This window comes from Ptiloglossa arizonensis, chromosome 2 (assembly GCF_051014685.1).
Source record: "Ptiloglossa arizonensis isolate GNS036 chromosome 2, iyPtiAriz1_principal, whole genome shotgun sequence".
Classification (NCBI taxonomy): Eukaryota; Metazoa; Arthropoda; class Insecta; order Hymenoptera; family Colletidae; genus Ptiloglossa; species Ptiloglossa arizonensis.
In genome coordinates, this window is record NC_135049.1 from 13,872,294 (window position 1) to 13,894,489 (window position 22,196).

The window sequence follows — 22,196 nt, forward strand, 5'->3', positions numbered from 1 at the left end:
ACGTTCATTTTTTAACCGTGGTGCGACGCCATAATGCGTAAAAGCAGAACTATACCTTAGACGAGTAAATCGCGTGCATACTCACTAAGGTTATCAACATCTGTGTGCACCTGAACCCTACGATTATTATGTAAATCGTGTTACGTTAAGTTAAAATTAGATTTTCTATCAAGATTTTTGCCTACATTTATTGTGCACATACGCATTCTATTTATATTTTATTCTTTTTCGTATATTGATATAAATATGCAGGTAATGGATCGAGAAAAATGGATTCTGTAACGTTTTAAGGATCATTAAAAAATCTATTATCGATCTACCATGATAAATTGATTCTAGATTAGATTCAAAATCAGATATATGCACACTGTATTTATTCGCGTAATAACGACCTTTAATAATAATAATAATTAAAGTAATTATCAATCCACGATAAATATACAAACTTTCAACAAAGCCAAATTAATCAATGGTACAATAATAATTGATTCTAGATTATGTTCAAAATCGAATACATGTGTGTCTAGAGTATTTATTCGCGTAATAAACACATTTAATAATAATAATAATAATAATAATAACAACAATAATATTAATATTGATAAAGTAATTATACAGTTTAAAGAATTCAGCTCCGATAAACTTGACCTCGAATAACCGGTAAGCAGTTTACCCCTAAGCGGTGCTCATTTTTAAGTAAAAAGTTATCAACTAAGAAAGTTTGAAAAATATAGTACTTATTTTCAGTGATTGTTCGGTAAAGATCAACTTTTTCTATACGAAGGATCGCCATCTGAAAGAACAGACGTAAACCAGTAAAAACAGTACACTACCCGTATCATTTATTTCGACGAATTATAATTCACTAATGTATTCGTTCGATAAATAGAAATATCATTGAAAATAAAAGCCACATATTTCGTTAACATTAGAACGTCCTACGTAACTTACGTCAAGGTAATTGGAGCTAAATTTCCTAAACTACATAATTACCAATAACGATAATAATAATTATTAATCGAAGATAAACATAAAAACCCGGCCTAGGAATTCGAGGAATTCGAATTACACTCGAAACGAATTGAAACTGAGCAACGATCGAATCAACCGTTCGAAATTATTCGTGTTTTAAAACGCTGTTTCAGTTTCCCGAGTAACGATTGAATTAACGGTTCGAAATTATTCGTGCTTTTAAAACGCTGTTTCAGTTTCCCGAGACCAGTAGTTTATTCACCGTGTTCCTACGGTGCTATTCCTGCCTCCGTGTTCTCAGAGGAAGGCTGCCCTTTCTGATATCGAGTGTCGTAGAAAGATCGCGCGGAGCGTTTGCGCCAGCTGATACCCTAACCTCAAAAATACCGCCCGATATCGACTTGCAGGTAGACGAATTTGCTTTTTATCACACGGCTGCTCCCCGAAACGATCAGACGTATTTTCGTTAGCGCAAATTACCCGCAATTCCTCGTAATGGAACTTTTACGAGGTGCGTCGGCAACGGAGACTAATGGCGGGAAGAGCTTCGGGACAACTTTCCGAATGGACACGCTTTTTCGTTCGTCGGTATACTTTTACGATGGTAAGAAGACAATCGATCGGCAAAGTATAGAATTTAATAGATGGACACCGTGATAACGTTCACGTTAGCTCGAAAATTGAACAATCTCGATACAGGCCTTGTCAAAATAGGGGTACGATTATTTTAATAATTTAAAATAATCTTCATCCACTTGGTTTATTTCTTCAAAAATTAGAGACCAAAATTTTCTCAAAACAATCAAAAAATACAAATATACGTATAGCAAATAGCGAATGGGACTGTACTTCGTCGTTGCCATAGGTCTTAAAATACTTAGGTACGGTTATGTATGGGGTAGGTAGCGATTTTTAACTTCAACCGAGGTCGATAAAGACTCTCGTTTGTGGTCTCTGATCTCACAAATCTACAAGCTTCTCGCACCGAGCAAACATAAACAATGGTGCGGATGATCCCGTTGTTCGAATCGGATGTAAAAATCGTTACTTGAAAGCGGGTATCGTTATTATTTCCACGTGTAACTCTTCAACCGATTTTGATAAAGACTCTCGTTTGTGATCTCTGATCTCACAAATCTACAAATTTCTCGCAAACATAAACAGTGATGTGGATAATCCCGTTGCTCGAATCGGATGTAAAAATCGTTACTTGAAAGCGGGTATCGTTATTATTTCCACGGGTAACTCTTCAACCGATCTCGATAAAAACTCTCGTTTGTGGCCGCTCTCTCACAAATCTACAAATTTCTCGCAAACATAAACAATAATGTGGATAATCCCGTTGCTCGAATCGGATGTAAAAATCGTTACTTGAAAGCGGGTATCGTTATTATTACCGCGCGCAACGTTCCTCTGACGACAGGTCGGTAATTCGTGACAAATATTTTCTTGTTTATCCTTTAACGACTCTTGTTCGACACAACGGAGAAGAATACGAAGAAGAAAGAAAGAAAGAAAGAAAGAAAGAAAAAAAAGAGATAAAAAATTCAAGTAGACGGAGCAGAGAGGGGCTCTAAGAGCGAGGTTTCGAGGAATTGTTGCTTTGCAACCTGACCCTAATCTATATAAAGAGACGCAGGGGACGTCGGGGAAGATTTGCGACAATCTTTCCCTGTCGTATTGTACGCATTCCGGATTCGTTCTTTGTAGGTATCACGTGTCCTGGTTGTTACACCGATCGATGGAATTTTCACATCGCGATCCCTTCCCCCCTCCCCCAGTAACCCACACCCCTCCCATTTTTTTTCTCTTCAGAAACAAATGGTCAATTTTATCGAGAAGTTTTATCTCCGCGTGATATACGGGGAGCTGTCCCCGTTCCTCTCCTTATTCCCTTTCATCCCTGATATCCCTACTTCAATCTCGTGCCTTGGATATCGAAACGGACGTACATTGGAGGATCTGCGATATAAGGTCCATTACGGCGACCCGAATGGAAGCATCGACGGGCTATCTGTAGATTTACGCTAAAGCAAGAAGGAAAAGCGATGTCGCGGACCGATAGATTCTTTTGGGATTTTTCTACGTTACGTTGACCAGCGGCAACGTCTCCACGAGTCTTTTTAAATCAATTAGAGTGGGACCGAGAGAGTATCGGGACGCCCGATATTCGTGCGAGAATTTTCTACAGAGAACCGATACGTCACCCCTTCGAGCGCGTTTCGCGATACTTTCTTCATTATTTCCAGATACCTATCCAATGGTTTATTCGTAGCGATATTTTAAAACATACAAGAAATTGCTCCCGTTACGTTTAACGTTATTAAATTTCGTTCCTTCAACTCTTCGAAGGGATTTTATCCGTTCTTTCTCAAATTGTTTCTAATGAACCTGTATCGAGGATATTCACGACGCGTTGTGTAGATTTCGTCGAATACGCAAAGAATTGTTCGGTTTTCGAACGTAACGGGTGTCGAATGGGTTTGTTTCTTTTCATCGGGAAACTCGAATACACAAAGTACTTCGAATCGTTCGAAGTTTCGTTATCGTTAACGACGATCCGCGTAAATCAGATAAATCGTATTTAAAAGTTACTCGTACAATGAATAATTTGTTCGTCGCCAAGCAAAAATATACAATCCAGAGATAGTTCGCGATTGCTCTTAATCCGTAATACGTAACTTTCCCTATCCGATATTAAATTTGTTTAACTTATTGCGCCTTAACCTCTTTAATAATTCGTATATTACATAGATTCTATAAAAAACTGTACTTCTTTGTATGTATATATATATATTATATATCACATTTCTTGATATGTATGTGTTGAACCAGCTCGCAAGTAGCTCGCGAGCGTTTTTCAAACGCGGAGAATTTCACGATATCGAAGATCCCCGTACGATTTACGAATCTTAAGTCGATAGAAGGTATCGCGCGATACGTTAGCTAAAAAACTGTTCAAACAATATCGAAGCGAAGAAACCCATCCGTACGGGTCTCGGGTCGATTCATTTCTTCCTTCGATCCGTGTTCGTTTCCGTGTACACCCGAGAGAAAAACAAAAAGCGAAGCGAATATCGATCAAACCGTAACAACGCGATTCGAGGCTACGAGAGCGTTTCTCGTTGCTTCTTTCGAAAATTGTCGCGCACGTTTTCACTCTATCTCGTCGTTCCTAATTTGTACAACGAATCGATCGCGAAATAGAAGAACACCGTTGACGAAACGCGACAACGCACCGATTCACGCGGTCGTTCGGAGCGACGAAACCAAAGATCACCCAGGAGCTTTCTCTCTCTTTCTCTCTCTATCTCTCTCTCTCTCACTGTCTCTCTCAGCTTCCGAAACCCCCAATTCCCAAACGGGTGGCTCTCCTCCTATACACAATAAGCTTAACGACTCAATATAACAACTTCCAATGTGGATTATAAAAATATTAAATCTTCTGTAATATGAACTAGTTAACCTATACGATATGTAAACTCACGGACCAATGTGATCCATGCGACGAAGGGTCCGCGCAACTCACCGTTCCCCGATCCACCATTGCGATCGGTTCACCCGTGGTTTCGTTACGGGACCCCGCGTCTCTATTTTATTTTGGCCGGCGTTACTGTTACTTCGTGTGAATTCGTGTACTCGTGTGATTCATTTGTGTCTGTGTGTCTCTGTGTGTCTCTGTGTATTTTTTCTTCTCTCGTGTGCGCAAGTTCTTCTTGCCTGTCGACGCGCGCGAGCGTGTACATACCGTGGAACAAGACGCGCGCGGGTCTTGCGCGCAGCCACGTGGAGGAACGGGTAACGGATTCGATGGATCCATTTCCGTGCTCTTATCGTGAGATCGATCGACCTGGATACAACCTGCAACCCGTTATCGTGCAATGTGCTCGAACTCGTTCGAGTAATCGACGAACGAACGTACGTAGGTAGGTAGGTACGAGGAACGATCGCGCGCGGGAAGAATTCTCTCAGAGACGCTCCTACGGGATACAGGCTCCCGTGACTGATATCGTGGATCGTTCCTCGAAACTCCTTCCCTAACACCCCTCGATAATTCCAACGCGATTCATCCCTGTCCCTACATCCACCCCACGGGAGGCGGGTTCGATCGATTTCTGCGCGCTTCGCCGGGCCGATCTTCCGCTGTTGCGTCAGGTGAACTCGTTAGCTCTCGAACCGTTTCAACGATTCTGCGCACGATGGCAATTTCGTCCACTCGTGGTCTAATGAGTCGTTCCACCGTTACCTTTACCTCGAATGCAACGGGTCCTCGAATCTACGGATAAACGGGACCCTGTGTGTATATACTTTTTTGCTTTTCTTTTTTTTACGAGCGCCTGGAGTACCGAGTGCTCTTATCGTGCAGGAGGTGGTACGGGCCCCTTTCGACTTCGATCGATCGGTCTTCAAACCCGAGATCCCGCGAGGTGTGTATCTCGCGAACGATCGAATCCGAAAGAAATTGTTCCGATTGTTCTCGACACTTTCACGGTCGCACGATTCAAAATGGCGGCGTCGAGTTCCAGCGTACCGAACGTCGCTCCGAATTGACTTTTTATTGGACATTTGGAAATTGAGACTTTCAACGGTATTGGAATGTGTACTATTGTCATCAAAGGTGATTGAACAAATGTTTCGTTGAATTTATAGGAATTGGAAATTAAAATTGGCGATTAACTTGGGAATTTTTATCGGTGAATCGAATACCGTTTTTAAGAATTTAGTAAGTCGAGACGTACGATTCGAGAACTTAAGAGTAATGTTTACAGACCGATGTAAGACACACGAGGATAATATTATTATATGGAATCGAAGTGTAGATATTATTACGAATATTGAAACTCGAACAAAAAGTTTTATAGTCGAGTAAATGATGTTGTAGCGAATAAAATAACGAGATCACGTATACGTGACAGCGGCCGTGAAAGTGTTGATACGGAGCTTTCTTTCTTCTAGGAATGTATCGTATCATTTACACGATTGGACTTATTGCACAGTTTACGAGACCAAGATCCAAGTATTTAACACGTTCATTGTCATGGGTAGCCAATTGGATACGCAGCTATAATACGCGGGCGAGAAGATTGCGTACGAAGTTATGGTGAGTGTTATTGGTTCGGAGACCATTTCCTCGGTCGCGAAAAGGATGTATATCTGTCCTGTACGCTCTCAAAGAGACGACCCATAAACGAATACCATCCGCCATAACTTCAGATGCAATCTCTTCGCGTGAGTATAGTACTTACGAGGGTCTAGGACATTTCGTGTATCCATTTGAATTTATACAAACATTTTGCGTTTATATAAGCAAATATTTTCATCGAGATCGTTCATTCGATGACAATATCGACAGTAGTCACGTTTAAATATTACAAGTATCTATCAGGAAGTAAAATAATATTGTATGGTAAACATAATCACACCGTATAAAAATGAATGAAGTTGAATACGTTGTGATATCTTGTTAAGATTTTATTAAATTATTTTATTAGAGAAGATAGGGAAAAAGTTTATGCAAGACAATTTTTATATTTTTGATAAATATTAAATAAAGAATATATACGTATGTATATGTATATCAGAGAATTTTAAAACGTGTATCTTCACGCACAATAATTTTTCTCAATTTTCTCAATTACGATACTTTGAAAAATTGACAAAATTATTCATAAATATTTCTTTCTACACATTTTCTGATTACCTTTACGGTTGTAATATTATTTGATTTCTTTACAGGAACTCGTAGTATTTGAAAATGACTGAAAATAGATCGAAAGCGTTTATAATTTTATCACGTCCGTATCGTCATTGATTAAACGATAACTCGACAGACCGATGCACTGGATTCTTCGCAGTTTCCATTATTGCGATAACATTTATTTATTCTTGGCTTAACAGCGTGTCACGAGCCTCGAAGAAGCCTATCGACTCGAACGAACATTTCCCTTCCGGAAGACACTCGAAGCGTTTCGAAACCAATTTTAACGTTCATTAAACGGAAAATAAGCGCGAGGACTAATTACAAAAATACGTGTCAAAAACTTTCTGCTTCGTTTCGAATCGTTCCCACGTTTCCTCTAACGTTAAATTTGTTAAATCGCTCCGCGGTTACACGAAGTTCGTTCGAACGACAAACTATCTTCGTAAACATCGTGGAAACATAATGAAACGTAACACAAATTCCATTCCAAATGGAAACATTGTTAATTATTAAAATCGTTAAACTAACCGTAGTTACTTCTCGTCGAATGGAAAACAGAAGAAACGCAGATAAAAAGAACACGCGCTCGATATACTCGTTCCTTGACTCGTGAACCGCGAGAATGAAAACGTGGATCTTGGTTCGAGGTTACGGGATCTTGAGACACACGGTACACACCGGTCCCGGTTGCAATCTGTTCTCGAATCGTTGAAACTTTTCGTCTGGTAACGGGGAACAAATATGCCTCGAGTGGAAACACGGATACTCGTGGAACGTGCGCGTATCGTCATCGAGAACGCGTGGCACGGATCATCGCGAGAGACGATTTCTTCCCCGAGATTGGCCCGATTTCGCGAAAGTTCCCGCCACCGGCGTAACGAGCCACCTACTCGTCCACGGACGATGTTCACGATCCTCGAGAGAACCGGTGACTCGGTTCGAGCCGCCCGACTCGTTCGTCGATCCATATGATGATAATTCGCTCGTGGCAACGAAACGAACTCCCACGAGAACTCGCGCGTCGCGATCGAAGACCCACGGATGGATTTCGAGGGTCCTGGATTCCACGCGTTGGTCAAACGAGCGTTCCGTCTCGATGCGCGTCATAAAACGCTCCTTAACGTTAAATTTCAATTAACGGTTCACCGAAACGTTTAAACATATCCAACGTGCTCGTTAAATCCGTGGGAAATTGTCCGCGGGCCGAGTGCCAAATTTCCCGTTTCGATGCGTACAATCGTCGATGCAAACCATTATCAATCCCGGAGGATGAAATCTTTTACGTCTGGAGGACGCGCATCGATCGCGAGCACCGACGATTAGGGGACGTACGGGATGGTTCTGGATGGTGACGGGAAGAGGGACGTGGGTGAGAAATCGGTCTCGACGGTGCATTGAAAAAGCAATTCGAAGCAATTAGCACGCAAGGACGAGTGACTGAAACGCGAACGCAAGAGGAGGACTCTCCAGGATCTCCGCTAATAATGACGAGTTCCGGGGGACGACGGGTGTCGCCGGGTTGTAGGGACGGAGCATATATCCATTAAATTGCATGCACTCGATTTAATGGCTTCGTTCGTTGCCACGGGCTCTTCAACGTGGCTCTCGAGTGTTCGCGTGCTCGAACGTCCTTCCTGCGGAGACCCGCAGGATTGTTGCACTTTTAAGGAATTGTATCGCGCCTACCTGTTCCGCTCGTTTTACGCCGGTGGTGCTCGGTGAAACTTCTCCTCTCGGTTATCGAGAAGAGTGCCGAGATCCGAGAACTTCCCACCGTGGGGAAGCTGTACGAGTACCCCGCGTAACCGTGGATGTTCAGACACACGAGTGAAAAGTACAAACGAGTTATCCGTTGGTCGTTTCGATCGTTCGAGCACATCGAACGGTGTACACCGAGCTGGTCCATCGAACCGTTACCCCATTTTGATCTTACAGCTAATCAGTAAAATATAAAAGGTACTCATCCTGATCAGCCTTAATTCTCTCCACGATGAGGTGTGCCAGTTCCGTTCCGACGAGAATCCAACGATCTCCTCTTGGAACTTCTCGTCTGGAGGATCTCCGATCGCGAGGTGTCCTCTCCGCGACGCCGTGTGCACGTATCGTTCGATTCGTCGCGACAGAGTCCCTCGATGTCCTCCACCGGGGGTTTGCGGTGTGCCTTTGTCGTCGAATCCTCTCTCTCTCTCTGTCTCTCTCTTGGATGTCTTGTCGTTAATTTTCGACGAACGTGGCGCTGGTGCGACACGAGTCGCGGTTTTCGAGGTACCCGGTGAGCAATTTCGATCGTGTCGAGCGGATGGACCGTGGCCACCCACTGGTGACCGTATCCGAGAACTTCGGTCCAGCCGAGTTCGCATCCGTCGTTTTCGCGCTGACCTGTCTCGTCTTCCCGACACGGTCTCCGGGGGTTGTTCGCGTATCGAGGGAGGATATGGCCCGCGCGATCGGTGTTCCTCGGGATCGATCGGTACACGGCGACCAACGCGAACGGGTCGCGCGAGTCTCGGTGTCTCTGTTCCAGGAACGCGTTGAACTCTTGCCCCGTGACGATCCATCGTGGCTGGGCGTAGGTCCCGCCGCGTCACTCGTGCGGCTGGCAGCGATCTGCACCGGTTACTATCTACAATGGTTATTCCTCGGGCCAGCCGAGATCCTCGCCCACGAGCTCGTAGAATCGTTGGTTGTGTTCGTTGAAGAACCTCCTCAGCTTGGTGACTACCACCGGGCTTACGCGCGGATGACGCCTGCCTTTGCTCTCCTTTAAACACTTCTCGGAGGTTTCGTTGCGCAGACAGTAGAAGCCCTTCGTGTGGTTGAAGTAGAAGTTGTGCCTGCCGATACGCGGCTCCAGGCCGAGGAAGCTCTCGATTCTGCGCAGCTGCGGGACCGGATCCTCGATCAGTTGGTCACCGTTCACCACGAGGATCTGCTCCCTGGAGAACACCTCCAGCCATCTGTGCATGTACGTGTGGTAGAGGGAGATCGCGACTGGTCGGTAGGATTCGTTGATGGTACCGTCCGCTCGTATCACCAGCTCCTCGAAGCTACGTGCCGCTTGCTGTTGCTGGAGTTGCTGGAGTTGCTGGACGCTCCGCGGTGTCCCGTTCGTTACGGTCGACGCGGTTGCGGCGTGCGTTCGCAGCTGAGTGTAATCCGATATCGCTCTGGTTACGGGCTCTCGCACTATCAGCAGCAGTTTCACGCTCGCGTTCATCGCGCGTATCCTCTCAGGCACCTGGAACAGACACGCGCGCGCGCGCACGTGAAAATTCGTGTGTTATTTTTCGACGTTGGGATATAGGTATACAGGGGGCTGGGGGTGGGGCTATGGAAACTCGACTGCGCGTAACAACTGTTAAGGTTGCAACGAACGCGGGGTCCACACGAGCGTAACCGCGTCGCGTTAACCCCATGGGCGAACGAAATCGTTAGCGCGCACAGAAGCATGTAACTGCCTTCGCGGACGCAACAGAGCGGAGCAGCCATTTGTCGGTGTTACGTCCGGTGTCGTGTCGAAGGATTCCACACGTTGGTATTACGCGCAATCTCGACGAACAACGAGCTACACACTTGCGCGCAATTGCGGTTTGATTCGTAATCGGGGATCGTAACGTGGTTTTCGTTCTTAATCTTGAAACGTTCTCTCGGTTCGTTAGAGATTCCAAACTTTTGGCTCGGGAATCTACCTGAACGGAACTCATGATTCTAACTTTTGAATTAACGGTATCTCTCAAAGTAAGTAGAATGCTGATTGGAAATTTTAACAGATCGTGAAACAATTAGTTTTTTAGATCTTGTGCCAGAATCGATCGAGTACACCTCCTGATGGTGTAAAGAACAGTTGTTTCCTGATTGCTTGTTATTTATTCGTTAAGAGTTCGGTTTAATCTACACGCTGAGAGCTCAGTTTGACCTACACGCTGAGAGCTCAGATTCATCTACACGTTGAGAACTCAGTTTAACGTACACGTTGAGAACTCAGTTTAGCCTACACGTTGAGAGCTCAGTTTAACCTACACGTTGAGAGTTTGGTGCTCTCTCCACTGTTTCCAATTCTAGAGCGAGTTAGAGGTTCTTAAAGCGAGCAACACGGACAAAGTATTGATACTTTGTCTCGATTCACGTTTTACACTCTGTTCTTTAGGTATAGTGTGTTTCGTTTGTCTCGTACTATATTTGTCACACTTGCTTTTAATCCTTCCGACACATTCTATTTCTCTGTACACAAGAAAGAAACGAGAAACTGCTCAATAAACGTGACTCCTCTGCGTTAAGAGTCTCCGAATCGAGTCGTGAATTTTCTACCGTGACTGTAAATATTTCTCGTTGATCCGTGAGGTTTAATTTCATTCACTAGTGTAGCGAATAATGCATGAAAACGAGAAACTTTTGTTCGAGATAATTGACTAGTCGATTGACACCTAGAGGGCAGTATTTCGCGTTGATTCGGAGTCCCTTTAACACGGGACACGATAAATGTTCGCGACGCGATAACGATATGCTCGTGTAGACTCAACGAAGGATTATGTCAACGACCATGCCATGCATGTACCACCAGTTCTCGTCCGATCACTGAAGTTAAGATGCATTGGGCGCAGTTTAGTACTTGGATGGGTGACCGCCTGGGAACACCACGTGTTGTTGGCAATAATTTTGCAGAGGAGCATCGAACGTTATGCCACTGGCGTTTCCAACCTCTCTCCCTTTAATTACGTCAGAGATAGGTCACACCGTAGCTATTTTAATAGGGAAATTCCAGACGACTCCCCAATTTTCTCCAAGAAATATAAATTGTTTCAAAAATTTTGAAAGTTTCTCCCACTCGGAAAAAAAAAGGATACAGTAAAGGATTGCTGAACAATAAATACAAAGTGCCGTGTGTAATTGTGTTAATTGCAATACAATAAATTAGAGTAAAAAATAAAACTTCGGCATTCGTTGGTAAAAAAAAAAAAAAAAAATCAGAATTGGCGAAATAAAGCAGGTGAAATAATGGAAAACATGAGACAGATAATAGGAATGGGAAAACCAATTCTTTCAGAAAAATATTACCACGCAGTGGTGCAGAACCGGATAATATTATCTATCTTCTTGCTGGTTTCATACCGCATATGCAACTGTTTCATATTCGTTTTATATCGTTTGATGTGTCGCAACGATAAAATCAAATTATTTAACACAACCACAAATAAATTATGTACCACCTTTGAGCTCGGTCTTGATATATATTGTAATTACATTATTTCTCGGTGAGTTACAATGTTCATAGTTTATGATAATCCCCGAAAGATTAGGTTAGGGCTGGATTCAATCAACATTAGATTAACTTCGTTGATCTCCAGGTACTAGGAACGTTGAACTAAGGTAACCGTAATTAGAAATTTACGAAGCGCTATTCATATTGCAAAACTCTTTGATACAAAGAAACTGAAAATGAATTATTTCCACGATTGATATACTATTATTGTCACGTCTGTTTGATTGTCAGTTGAGGCGATATAAATTATTTTTATTAAAATTCTATCGAATAAAATATTTACTCGGTTGTTGCCTAACGTGAATTGAAATCTTTTAATATTTTTCGATAATTAAATATTTCTTTGATTACTAAATCTAATTAAGTTGTTACGTAACGTAGAACGTTTTCACCGTTGAAATATAATTAATTCTATTTTAAAATAAAGATGTACCAACGCTGTAGTTGGAATCTTAATTGATCGTGTATATTTTATACATATAATTATTTGATTGAAAAAATTGATAAAATACGACACTTGTACAGTTACCGTTATTCGAATCGATATAGCGAGTTTTCAAGTAGTGTTTCTTTAAACTTATCAAGCGAATAATGTGTATTCCAATTATCAGAGTATTCGTATAAGTCTTTGTTAAGAATATTTCAATTGTAAGACCGTGCGAGATCAAAATTATTCGACGAAAAGACGTGTAGAAAATCTCTCTTCTTTCTATTGCTAGATGAAAATGAAAAGGAACAATGGTGGTCGTAAAGAAATCTGTTGATATATGACAATTTTCTTGGCGTAAGGAACTCTTGTTGTAGTTAGAGAAGTAGTTGACAGATGGAATACTTGCTGTTGACTTGTCGAAGAACTTGTGAAACTCTGGGAGTTGAAGAACAAGGGAACGCTGTGTAGTAGGGAGAACAATGGCTGTTGGTCTCGAACTTTATAATAAGATAAATTACGTAGTTACATAGATGAAACGATCATTTAGGTTTTTGTAAATGCGTTTGATTCGATGGGGCACTTTTCGTTGAAATTTCTAACGATCGGTGTTGAGTAATAACAACCGATTGCTTTCTGTTTGTTTTGCAACTGATTAACAGAGTAATCGTGGTAAATAGACGATTAATTGCTTACTCGTTTACATTGGTATATAAAATTCTGATTAATGCGTAAATTACAAAAACAATTTATTTTTGTTTTTAGATAGTATTCAATTAGACAAATATTGGAATAGTATTCGATTAGTTAAGTATTTGAATAGTTTTCAACTGATCAACTATTCGGATAGTTTTTGACTAGTCTAGTATTCGTTCAGTATTCAAATCGATTAATCAAATATTCGAATAGTATTCGACTATTCAAGTGTTCGAATAGTATTCGACTAGACAAATGTTCTCCAGCATTCTATTAGTCAAGTACGTGACTAGTGTTTAACTATACGAGTATTTGCCCACTATTCGACTATTTAAGTGTTCGGATACTGTTCGATTAGTTAAATATTCAAATACCACTTGATTAGTAAGTGTTTGAATAGTATTCTATTGGTCAAGTGTTCGAATAGTATTCGATTGATCGAGTATTCGAATAGTATTAAACTAGTCAAATGTTTTCCAGCATTCGACTAGTCAAATACGTGACTAGGGTTCAACTACGCGAGTATTTTCCCACTATTTTACTATTCAAGTGTTCGAATAGTGTTCGATTAGTCAAGTATCCTCCAGCATTCAACTAGTCAAGTATGTAACTAGTGTTACTACCCAATTATTTGTCCAATATTCGACTATTCAAGTGTTCGAATAGTGTTCGATTAGTCAAGTATTCAAATAGTATTCGATCGGTCAAGTATCCTCCAGCATTCAACTAGTCAAGTACGTGACTAGTGTTACTGCCCAATTATTTGTCCAATATTCGTCTATTCAAGTGTTCGAATAGTCAAGTATTCAAATAGTATTCGATCAGCCAAGCACTGAAACACTATTCATCGAATATACCGAAACGATTCGAGCGTTGAAACACATCAGAATACAGAAAAAGCTCGACAAGTGGTCCCTGTTCTGAAAGTAATCGTCTTCCTCGACTCACCTCTGGTGTGACGAAGTAGCTGGGACTTTTCTCGATGGTGATCTGTCCCCTGAAGGAATAGGGCATTTTCCGTCGGTACCATTCGAGGCCTTTCCCGTAGTTGTCGTCGCGGTCGAAGAAATGGACCTCGCCAGCAGCCTTTTGGATCTGCGGATGAAGGAAGAGCATCTCGAGTAGCGCTCTGGTGCCGCACTTCCGCACGCCGATGATGATCGCCTGAGGTAGATGTCGGCTGGTACGCGGGAAGTGGACCTTACTGGAGAATAGCAGGGGCGGCGTGGCACGAACTTGCGACACGAGCTCAACGGTACGACCCTCGACGGCCGAAGCCGCGTGGAGGCTGTACACAGCGCTGTCGTAGAGAATGTGGAAGGTCAGAAAGAGGGAAAAGAGGACGACCGTGAGGAAGGCGGCGGCCATCTTCGGTCTGGATATGCCAACCACCAGGATGCAGTCCGAAGTGTCGCCCTCGGCCGGCCTCATAGCAGAGCGGGACATCCACCTGGACGAGAAATTTTGATACCTTTGTTAAAGGACCTGTCTGAGCTCGAACTGAAGAAAAATAGTCTCGATACTCTACTCTAGAGTATCTACAATCATTTCTAGACATTTCTCTACACATTTCAAGAAAAATTTCTACTCTACCACCCTGTATAAACGGTTCTTCCTTTAATCAACCACCCAAGATTACGCCAAATCAGACCACTGTTAGAGTATTGCGATGTAACAAAAGGTGTTACAAGCGTAATCGATGATCCAAGGTTACACCAAACGGACCACAAACTAAAAACTATTCACTCCCAAGTATACTTTCCTCTGCCTAGTTTATTCTTCTCGACTATTCATTAGTTAGAGCAATGTGATCTAATAAAAGGTGTCAGAAACATAATCAATGATCGAATGGAACTATAATTCCATTGGAACTATAAATCTATTCGGTTGGAACTATAACAGATTACAAAATAATTACAGTAAAATCCGTGTATCTGGGGTTGGTGATAATTCGAAAAAATTATACAAAATACATCGGGTTGTCAGGTGTCTGCGTCTGTTACCCGAAGTTGATGATTCTTTTGTACATCTAGAAGTGTGTACGTTTTACGTACGTATGTATGCACATTTTATCTTATCTCATAGACATTGACATTTCATCTTATCTCGTGACGTACCATTTTCGTTATTACTACATTTCTATTGTTTCTTTCTTTTTATATTATAAATTTAAATTTCAGTTAAACGAGACCACCTATTTGCTTTATTTGTTACTGTATGAGAAAGCTTCTCAAGACAGAGTTCTCAAGGCCATTATTTTACGAGATTTCAAGTTCATCGATAGTTTTTTAAACGATGCTCTATATTTTTCCCCTTATCCTACTTCTATGCTCTCATGGAGCATAGAAACCAAATTCAACGACCGTAATAACCATAAATAACCTATCCTCTATGGATCCTCTATGGTCTTACTGTATACTCTTTTAGGAATAAATTTCTTTTTTGAACACGTTTCCCCACCAGTTCGTAGAAAACCAAGTAATAAAGCTTCCAAATAATTAGCCACATCGTGCAACCCAAGGTAGCTTCAGTTTCGATTATCCATATCTCTAAAATTATCGAGTATTTACACTCGATACTCTATACATATCAAGAAAAATTTGTACTCTACCACCCTGTAAAAACAGTTCTTCCTTTAATCAACCACCCAAGATTACACCAATACTTTCCTCTATCTATTTCACTCTTCTCGACTCTTCATTAGTTAGAGCATTGTAATGTAATAAAAGATATTACAAATGTAATCAACGACCCAAGATTACACCAAACAGACCACAAACGAAAAACTATTCACTCCCAAATATACTTTCCTCTGCCTAGTTTATTCTTCTCGACTCTTCATTAGTTAGAGCATTGTAATCTAATAAAAGATATTACAAATGTAATCAACGACCCAAGATTACACCAAATCAGGCCACAAATGAAAAACTATTCACTCCCAAGTCGAGGGAGTCGACTATTCTACTCTGTCTATTTCACTCTTCTCGACTCTTCATTAGTTAGAGCATTGTAATCTAATAAAAGATGTTACAAGCGTAATCAACGACCCAAGATTACACCAAACCAAACCAAACCACAAACAAAAAACTATTCACTCGCAAGTCTACTTTCCTCGGTCTATTTCACACTTCTCGACTCTTCATTGATCAGAGCATCGCGATCTAACGAAAGCTATTAGAAGCTTTGGGATCACTCGATATACACCGAGACTACGTCGCACCTGCAAGGAAATATTTCCGATTGTGTAAATGTATCTCACCGTAGGCGTGTAGGGGTCGCGAAACGAAATCGTGGCTCGTTATCACTGAACTCTCAATCGAGCTCGACAGTGACCAGGAGCATTATTAGCAGATTGCGGTGTGTCCCTTTCAATTGGGTGGCACGCGTGTCGGTGGCACGCAACATCGACATTAGCGGCACGCGTTGCTCCCGGCTTATACTTTCCACGCCGCAAGAATTATTAAGACCGTCGCTGGTTACCGATCATCGTCTGCATACTTATAAGACCGTGTTACACGCTCGTTCGTGTGTGCCCGGGCGGTCGTGCACGCTGCGTGCCACACGACTTCATTGTGCAACGTGTCGTCGAGTTTCGTGCGTACCACGGCCACGGGTATTCACGCGGAAAACGCAACGCAACGTGGATCCCGTAGACGGGCCGCGTTAAGTATTTACCGGTGTGCAATTGAAATGCGATAGAATAAGCAGAGTCGAGCGAAACGGGAGTTGCCGAGAGGTGTACGGTTCCCGACTCGCGTAATTGCGTATTCATTGTGTCGTCGGTTCGGTTTAACGAGCTGTCGTGTTTCGGGGACACCCGGTGGATTCGAGGGGCATTTAATCGACGACAGCTGACGCGATTTTTTCTACCAAGATTTCGACCCGATGGGAAATGTATACGTTTTTAAAGCGTCCGATTAATTTTGAAATTTTTTAAATCTTGGAAATTGGAAATTGTTTGTTTCTTTTTTTGTTGAGAAATTGATCGAGTGCATCGAATTGAAACGGTGCGTAAATATTCGTCCATGTTTCGTCAAGTTTGAGGAATTTTTTCGGTTACGAACAATTGATTCTGTCGATGGAATTTGTGGTTTATTTAATTCGGTGTTACACGGAGAAGGTAGTTGTATTATGGATTTGTATTAATATTTTCTCGTAAGAAACCAGAGTTACTCTTGATTGTAATTTTTATGCCGAGTATTTTGTGGACAAATTTTCATCGTCAATTCACTGTGTCCAATAACGTGCCGAGTAAATATTACTTTTTACTTTGGATTTAATCGATGTTGAATGTGGATTTAGTCACTTTTTAAAATTAATCTACTTACTGGGATATCTTACTGATTATATTAGGGTGTTATTACTTCTAGTAGCGGTTAGGAGCATATCGCGAGACTTACGATAAATTAAATCCCTTTATGGTCGCGGCCGTAATTAGGATTTTCCTCAATGAAATCTCCCAGATCAAAAGATTAAGCGTGACGTGCTCCTCTATGATTACTGTAGTATATCTGCGTAAAATTAACAAGAACTTCTAAGACACTGTCGAATTTTTACAAAATTGTCAAATCTCCTATTTTTTCGGGAAATAGCTCCCTACTTTCTGAAAAAAAAAAAAAATAGAATGAAACAATTTACACGAACGTGACAGTTTATTATTTCGCGTAAAAATATCCCAGTACCGTTGAAACAAAATTTTTGTTTCGCATCGGTACGTTAAATTGAAAACTTAAATTACGGACAATCATCAATTGTATTGCAATTGAAACGATACGCGTTAAAAATTAAAACGAGCGGCGTCGTAAGCGATCGTAACTTACTGAAAAAATAATTTTCCAAGTATTTTAACCGTGTTGAACGACACACTTGCTCCTTCCCTTTTCAACGAATCACTGTTTGCTCCGCTATCGATTGTTCCCGTGGGAAATAAATAAAAGGAAAACACGTCGAACCCGTGAATAATGATAGCTCAGAGGTCTAACGCGATTGATGCAAGATCAGTTTCCTCATGGAAAGAAATCTCCCCGAATGATTAACGGAGCGACAAAATTAATAGTGGCGCGTTTGCACAAATTGCAACTCGAACACGGCGGGTGTTTTATCGATACTGCTGGAAACAATAAATCAAGGAAGGAAGCCCGCATGCACTCTCGTGGAACGAAGGGATCTTTCGGGATGAAGAAAGTGTACACCAGATAAGAGTAATCGCGTCGGAAATGCCGACATCAGCTACGCGATATAAGTGTCCGTTAAGCGAAATTAATAAATCATATTCGTATGCGTGTTTAATTACTACCGGGTAAGATAATATCGAAGTGAAAAGAATTTACCATCTCTTGGATTATCATACGTAAAAATTCATCTACGGTACCACGATTCGTACTTTACGTTGTTTATTTATATTGCGTTAAATGTATACTTTTAAATCTACAATTTTGTATTACACAGTAGAACCTTTATTGTTCGCGGTTTCGAACGATCGGTTCGTTTCAGCTACTTTTATAAATTTTCCAAACTAATTTTGTAACACATTTAGTTCCACGAAAGTACGTCTCGTTTATACTTTGAATCGTTTAAACACTTTTTTAACGTCCATGAATTCATAGAAGGTTATCGGTAAATATTTTTTACGATTGTGTTTTACATTAGAAAGATACGCGAAGCTTTATCTTTTAAGCGGTACTTTCTATTGTACAATTAATACTTTCTTTGGTTTCAATTTATTTGCGATTGTACATAGATACAGCTTGAAACATTAATATATCATGGTGACAAATTTGCATTTTTTGAGATAATTTGTTTTCCAAATACACTGCGTTGGATTGGATTCCATTTTCAAAAGTTTTCACACCTTTTCCCTCAAATTGGAATTCTTACATTTTTAATTTTATTTTACAAGATTTTTTATGGTTATATAAATAGTAACAAGGGTAGTTCAATTGGAATCGTTTACAGTACATTGGACGTTTTTGCACAAATTTTTCTTTTTTTGATTGCGTTGACGGTTTACAAGGACTTTCGATGCATTTTTCAATGATTACAACACCTACCTTTTTCTTTATTCTCGTATTAATACTTTCTAAGAGTTGGAATAATAATATCGATTAACAAGACAAAAGCCTTGAAGACCTTCAAGCTGTGACTTAGGTCATTACCCGTAATGTATCGTAACTTGGGATACTTGGAAAGTTACGCGAGAGTTGCGTCATGTGTACTAGGACCTGGCCGTGAAATATTCGAGGAAATTACATTGTTAGTCTATTTCCAAGAATTCCAAGTCAATACGTACTTCTTGGAAGAAAATCCCACTACCTTTCCTAACCGACGACGCACATTATCGAGGCATGTTGTACCTGCCGTAATCCTCTTACCGATTGGACACAAATACATTCACCACTGTCTTGTAACGTTGACCAATCAGAGAATCGAAATGTTACCAAGGGAAGAGACTGAATGAATCGGTCGGAGCGGAACAGTCAGTGTCGCAAAGTCAGTAGAGTCAAATGGTGAATACAGCCGTACAGTATTATATAGCGAGTAGTATTGAACAATGAGTAGATTGAACAGTGAGTATTATTGAATAGTTAATACTGTCGAACAGTGAGTAGTACCGAATAGTGAGTAGTATCGAATTGTTAGTAGTGTCGAAGAGTGAGTAGTATCGAACAGTGAGTAGTATAGAACAGTGAGGTAGTATCCAAAGTTAGTAGTATTGAACAGTGACTATTATCGAATAGTTAGTACTGTCGAACAGTGAGTAATATCGAACAGTGAGTATTATCGAATAGTTGGTAGTATCGAACAGTGAGTAATGTCGAACAGTGAGTAGTATCGAATTGTTAGTAGTGTCGAAGAGTGAGTAGTATCGAATAGTTAGTAGTATCGAACAGTGAGTATTATCGAATAGTTAGTACTGTCGAACAGTGAGTAGTAACGAACAGTGACTATTATCGAATAGTTAGTAGTGTCGAACAGTGAGTAGTATCGAATAGTTAGTAGTGTCGAACGGTGAGCAGAATCAAACAGTGAGTAGAGTCAAACACTAAGTAAACTCTTTATGTTTTAAAATCTGCCGTGGCTATAAAATTGTTCACCTATTCGAGTTCTTCATTATTCTACGACAACGTGTCACCTAAATTACTCAGAGGATCGTCTAAATAATTTAGATAATAATTTATCAATTCCACGCAACAGTAACGCTAATCGAGTAACGAATATACGACAGCGGTTGGTACGATTTGAAACAACCGTGGAAAATGAGCTTGATTGCTCCCTAAACTAATTGTTTATTTCGCTGACGACTAATAGAATCTGATTGCTAGTCTAAACTGGCCGAAGCCCAAGACTGACTAAATTGACCGACTGATTCTAACTAGGAGACTCGATGTTTCTGCGCACAAACTGATTGATTAAATGGAAGCCTAATTGCTACCAGCGTGCCGACTGATTTCTGGCAAACTATCGCAAGCATCCTCGCTGGACAACTTTGTCAACTCGTTTCCAGCCAACTTCTAACGTTGATACAATCCCCGTATAAGGACACGAAAGCTCACGAGTGGACCATTTAAGTAAATGGTGTGGTACGTATGAACTTACATAGCACGTAGCCAGGTACGTGGATACATTGACGTCACCGTGGAAAAAGCTCGAAACCTATGACAAACTGAACTTTCACATACGCGTCCGAGGAACTGAACTGAACACATTTCTCGTGGAAGGTTTTACGATGTTGCAATTTCAGAAACTCCGGTTTCATTGCTTCTACCGTAATCGATAAATCAGCTGCCTCCGCCTCGGGCAACCAAGAACAAACCGCGATGAACTATGTCAGGTTATACACTGTATCGGGTGGGGATAATCGTGAGAAAAACATTCAACGTTTATAATTTCCTCGAAATACGCGCGGAACGAACATTTCAAACACGATACGTTGTAATTCATCGTTCTCCCATTACGTTTGCACCGTGCTGCGAATATTATTTTTGCAGATACTTTGAAAGATAAGAAACCTGTACGATAGCTTAATATGGTAATAATAGATAGGTTGGTGTCAAACAGGATGGAATGAGATTTAATGCCTACTTTCGACATTATTAGTAATTCACATTACAAATCATAGAAATCGAGTTTCTTTTCGTATTACAAATGTCTTTACTGTTCAGGTTTGTTTTAAACAATACGGTGTATCGTGAAAGTGGTTTTTGTAAGTTGTTATTATTATTGTAACTATACATAGATTATTCGGTTGAAGTAATTTTTCAAATGGAACATTGTTCTCTTCCCTTTTCTTTATGTTGATTTCGTAACATGAATTTTACTATATCCGAACAATAAATATCAACAAATTGTGCGAACGAGAAAATTGATAATATAAATCAGGAATAAATGAATAAGAAATAACTTCTTACTGCTTATAATAGTAATCCCTGGTGTAATATATACCATTTATTCAACTAGAAACGTAAAACAAATATAAAACTCTAGAAGTTGTAACTGACTAATAATCCTCGTGAATTATCAACTAAAAGTTCCGAATGAAAATTTACGAAAAAGCCTTTTAATTTCGAATCTTGACTCGATAATTAATAAGGATTATTACTTATCTACAACTTCTTAAGTGTTATAATTATTTTACGTTCTTAGGTAATAAACTATTTAATTATTCCCGAAAAGGGTCTTCGTCTTAATAGATATGTATATTACACCCAATATTTGCTCTCGCGATCAGTAAGAAAATTACATTAATTTTTGTTTAAATCGAACAAAGATAATACAAAAAACAGAGGACCAAACGGAACCGTGAAGAAATTATTAGCAATAAAATAGTCGTTACGTTTTTCAAAGACATCAATTTATCAAACAAGCTTTAATAAACAGAACAAATCCCTGATAATCACAAGCAGTTGATGCATTTTTAAACAAGTATGTAAAAAAGAATACTACATGTTTATTTTGTAACCTCGAAAGGGACTCGTTGAAATTACAATTAGAATACGTTAGTGTGTCCATTTAGCAATTTTGAGCAACATTGTTCCTGAATGAAATAATACTTGAAACCTGGTACAAACTTTAATAAACAGTACAAGTCCCTGATAATCATAAGCAGTTGATGCATTTTTAAATACATACGTAAAACAAGA

The 22,196-nt window shown here is 40.5% G+C and overlaps 1 protein-coding gene, 1 long non-coding RNA gene and 1 other non-coding gene across 5 annotated transcripts in view; 2 read left to right on the forward strand and 1 right to left on the reverse strand.

Moving 5' to 3' along the window:
* Positions 1 to 9,305: 9,305 nt before the first annotated feature.
* The window catches only part of Hs3st-a (Heparan sulfate 3-O sulfotransferase-A), a 208,501-nt gene continuing 195,610 nt past the window's right edge, over positions 9,306 to 22,196 (reverse strand). For all 3 annotated transcript variants that reach the window (XM_076327814.1, XM_076327812.1, XM_076327813.1), the window contains exons 4-5: positions 14,005 to 14,506; positions 9,306 to 9,911 (exon numbers count right to left, since the gene is read on the reverse strand). In XM_076327814.1, the coding sequence (XP_076183929.1) occupies positions 9,306 to 9,911; positions 14,005 to 14,506 (1,108 nt within the window). The remainder of the gene's footprint in view (positions 9,912 to 14,004; positions 14,507 to 22,196) is intronic.
* LOC143143925 (5S ribosomal RNA) lies at positions 11,204 to 11,323 on the forward strand. Its single transcript, XR_012991295.1, has one exon. It is a non-coding gene; the product is annotated as a 5S ribosomal RNA (ribosomal RNA).
* Positions 19,991 to 22,196, forward strand: part of LOC143155274 (uncharacterized) — an 82,202-nt gene continuing 79,996 nt past the window's right edge. Inside the window, exons 1-2 of the long non-coding RNA XR_012994365.1 lie at positions 19,991 to 20,081; positions 20,433 to 20,636. This is a non-coding gene — a long non-coding RNA (uncharacterized LOC143155274). The remainder of the gene's footprint in view (positions 20,082 to 20,432; positions 20,637 to 22,196) is intronic.